General features: G+C 35.8%; 1 protein-coding gene across 1 annotated transcript; it reads right to left on the bottom strand.

Moving 5' to 3' along the window:
* Nucleotides 1-1,169: 1,169 nt before the first annotated feature.
* On the bottom strand, nucleotides 1,170-3,077 carry LOC149195755 (O-methyltransferase 11-like). The gene is made up of 3 exons (XM_089408786.1): nucleotides 2,264-3,077; nucleotides 1,815-1,879; nucleotides 1,170-1,688 (listed from the first exon to the last, which is right to left on the bottom strand). The coding sequence occupies exons 1-3, from the start codon at nucleotides 3,033-3,035 to the stop codon at nucleotides 1,389-1,391; spliced, it is 1,137 nt and encodes a 378-aa protein (XP_089264912.1). The 5' UTR covers nucleotides 3,036-3,077; the 3' UTR covers nucleotides 1,170-1,388.
* Nucleotides 3,078-3,610: the final 533 nt, after the last annotated feature.

Here is a 3,610-nt window from a genome sequence, read left to right as displayed (position 1 = left end):
AAGGATAAGTGTTGTGTTGATATTCAAGGTCCATCACTAATAGTGATAATTATAATGGCATATAGTGACTTTTACCATTTCATATGAACAACAAAATATCATGGTGATGGACCTTTCATGACCATCACTATTGATGCATATGGGTGGTAGTGTTAGTTGACCATCAAAATTTCATATTTTAGTGGGGGTAAAAAATATCATTATAAGCTTATTGGTGATGGTAAAAAAAATCTCAATCACAAAAAATTGATTTTAGTCATTCCATATGAATACATATGAATATAAGACATGCTGAAATTGAACTACTAACCTCTTACTTGTAGAAATGTGCTTTTCCATTGAATTAACACCTTTTAAAAAATTAAACTTTATAAATTGTAAATTCAACAAATTTCAATTAATTATAAAAAAAATGTAAAATAAAATACTTTAAATATTTAAGTATAGTGTTTATAATACTTTTCCATTAAATTAGACCATTTTAAAAAATTAGATTTAAAATTTTTATAAATTGTAAATTCTACAAATTTCAATTAATTATAAAAAAATTATAAAATGAAGTACTGTAAATGCTTAAGTATAGTGAAATATAAGTTGTTCCAAAGGGCAAAAGATGATTAGGTATAACCCATGGTTATATGTGGAGTTTGTGTACAAGCGTTGTGCTGATGATTGTGAATGGGTCATAATACCATACTAAAGTTTATATATATATATATATATATATATATATATATATATATATTATGTTTTCTGCTGTAGTTTTCATCTTCTGAATGCCACCTGTTTACTTTTCAGCTACTTTGCTGGTTATATAGCAGAAACAGTATTGGCTTTTGTTTATTTAACCCTAATAACAAAAAAAATTCCTCCGTCCAAGAAACAACTTTCAAACCAAAAGAGAATACCAGTGAGTGCATGAATTGCACAGATAAAAATTATCGTCTGCCTTGGGAACTAGGTTGTTTCTAAACCATAACAGAATACCCCGTAGAGCATGAACTACACGGCTAAAATATTTACCATTGGGGTTGTGAAATAAGTCGTTTTGTGTATTAGTGGTGTAGCAATAATTGAAGATGGGATGTGCGTAATGCTATCAAAATACTTTCAAACATTAACATCATAAACTGGAGACATACACCGTAAAGTCAGACACAACACAAGTATTCAATAATAGCCTAATTGTATTAAAACTACAATAAATAAAACATAAGATATGCGATTACATCATGACTTCTCAATATATTTTGGTGGAGACAGCGTGATTCTTCATGGGTAACAACTATATCGATAATGCAATAAACTAAACATGAACTTCATATATTGCGGTTTAGAAGCACACTAATTTTCTGCGACAAATAAACTGTAGGAATAGATCTAAACATTTACGACTTGATTGCTTCAATAACTTTAGTTAAAGTGCCGTTCCTCCCCACGATTTTAGAGATAGAAAAACCGGCTGCTTGGAGTAGATCATTCCATTGTTTTCGGGTCCTTTCACCACCTCCCGGTAAACAATTCAACATAACAGCATCTAAAACATTGGCAGATCCTATCATGTCAGAACCTTCTGTTAAATCCAAGATAGCCTCAGATAATATTAACTTTCCTTTCTCCGGAAGAGCCTGGTGGCAGTTGTTCAGTAGCTTGATGCAGTCTTCGTCGTTCCAACTATGTAGAAAATTCTTTCATGGGCAAATCCAAAATAAACTCTTAGAAGTAAATAAAGTACTAATATCTTGCATATAGATATTACCAAATAATTAACGTCCAAATAAATTCCATTACAACAGCCAAACAGTATTACTCACCTTCATAAAAATCGCATCTGCAGAGGGTGCGCTCTCAAACAGGTTTCCGCTCATGTGCTGTACGCCTGCGTGAATTAGAATAGGATTAACGAATAGATAAGGAACACGGTGTCCTCATAATAGAAATAAGGAGGAGGAGTTTGATTTAGATATAAATCTTTATATGCATGGGAAAAGTATATCTATAAGCTGCAGTCTAACTGGATTGCTTTTTTGTTTAGAAAATTATCATCATTAAAAATATAATTGAAATCTATTTTCATTATAAAAATATAATTCAAATACTAATACAAAAATTTTTGAAATATTTTTTGTACTTTTTAACGGTTTAGGAAACTAAAATTTAAATTTAAATTTAAATAATGATAATATCTATGAATGAGGCAGCAAAATTGGACATAAATAACTATATAAAGATTAAGAAGAGCGAAATAGAAAAATAGAGATACCGGGGATAGTTGGTGCAGTTGCGATGACTTGAGGAAGATCAAAGTTGATAGCGCGAATATGAGGATGCGCTTCAGTTATGAGACTCAATGCTTCCCCGCGCCCTCCGCCCACGTCCACCAGCGTGTTGATGTCTTTGAAGCCGTCATAAACAGCTAAGACATATGTGATAGTGGCCTTTGTTACGGAGACCATGCCTGCGTTGAAGATGGCATTGAACTCCGTCTCGCCGGCTGCGAAATTCCAGAAGTCTTTGCCGTTGCCACTAGAATTCTTGAAATTATCGCCGCCATGAAGCACACGTTCGTGAATATGGTCCCAGGCAGTAACGTAAAGTGGGTGTGTCTGCAAAAGAACGAAGGGAACTAGGCTTCGCGAACTAATATCCTCGGAGGTGAAGTAGGTTTTGGTGAGATTGGTAAGGCCGTATTTTATGTTCATGGGAGCATTAACTCCCTCCGGTGGCACGATTGCCCGCAAGATTCCCATAGTGGAAAGGTAAGTAAGAATGCGGGAAAGGGCGCCCATGTCGGGATCTTCAGACGGGAGTTGGGCGGCGATCTGGTGCACGGAGAGAGAAACATCGGGGCCGGCTTTCGAGATGATGTCAGGGATTTTAAGACGAATTGCACATTTTAGGAGAAAGGGTGTCTCTAAGGAAAATGCCAGACCTAGGGCCGAAGCCCGAAGCGCCTCTTCGTCCTTCACAGATTGCATATTCATATCCGGAGCCTGAACAAGAAAACCTTCGTTGTTCACAGCTTGGATGTTCATACAACTCCTTCAACTCACCACAGATCACTTGGATAGCAAAGGAAGAGGGGTGCCAAATATATAATATTTGGTGGTAGCTTCGTGTCGCCTGCTACGTCACAGTGTGAATTGTGATTCAAATTCCGTGAGCTTGATTTAACAGCAGGGCCCAAACTACTGATCGTCATATATTTTTCTTCGAGTTTCGATTTATGGCCCACACAAATTAAGAGTGTCACCTTAAAATTGACGATTAACCATTTGTACAACCTTATTTGAAGTTGTGCTCATTTCTATATAATATTTTCACCTTTCTATATATGCTGTAGCTACTTTATCGACGACAAACTAAACACTCTACCCACTAGGTATTTATTCGTGCCGAAAACCTTGACTTGATTTCAGGGTCTGAGCTTGAATGAATTGATACCAAACTTTCTTTGATGTAAAGACCCTACCCACTAAATATTTAATCCTGCCGAAAATTATGACTTGAGTGCGTTGGTATTGACGGGTTGGTCGGTATCGACAGTGGCTAGTCTCGAAAACCACTTCACTTAGGTGCCGTATGAATTCAAACCAATCGTGTGCTTAGT

This window comes from Pinus tabuliformis, chromosome 2_2, assembly GCF_031772625.1.
Source record: "Pinus tabuliformis cultivar Carrire ecotype Pingquan chromosome 2_2, CPIR1, whole genome shotgun sequence".
NCBI classification, from domain to species: domain Eukaryota; kingdom Viridiplantae; phylum Streptophyta; class Pinopsida; order Pinales; family Pinaceae; genus Pinus; species Pinus tabuliformis.
The sequence above is the reverse complement of the archived record's forward strand: the minus strand, read 5'-3'. Positions and strand labels throughout refer to the sequence as shown.

Coding starts and splice junctions, on each gene's coding strand:
- LOC149195755 (XM_089408786.1), bottom strand. CDS start 3,035: ATGAACATCCAAGCTGTGAACAACGAAGGTTTTCTTGTTCAGGCTCCG. Junction 1,880..2,263: donor AACTGCACCAACTATCCCCG/GTATCTCTATTT, acceptor TAATTCACGCAG/GCGTACAGCACATGAGCGGA. Junction 1,689..1,814: donor CAGATGCGATTTTTATGAAG/GTGAGTAATACT, acceptor TGCCCATGAAAG/AATTTTCTACATAGTTGGAA.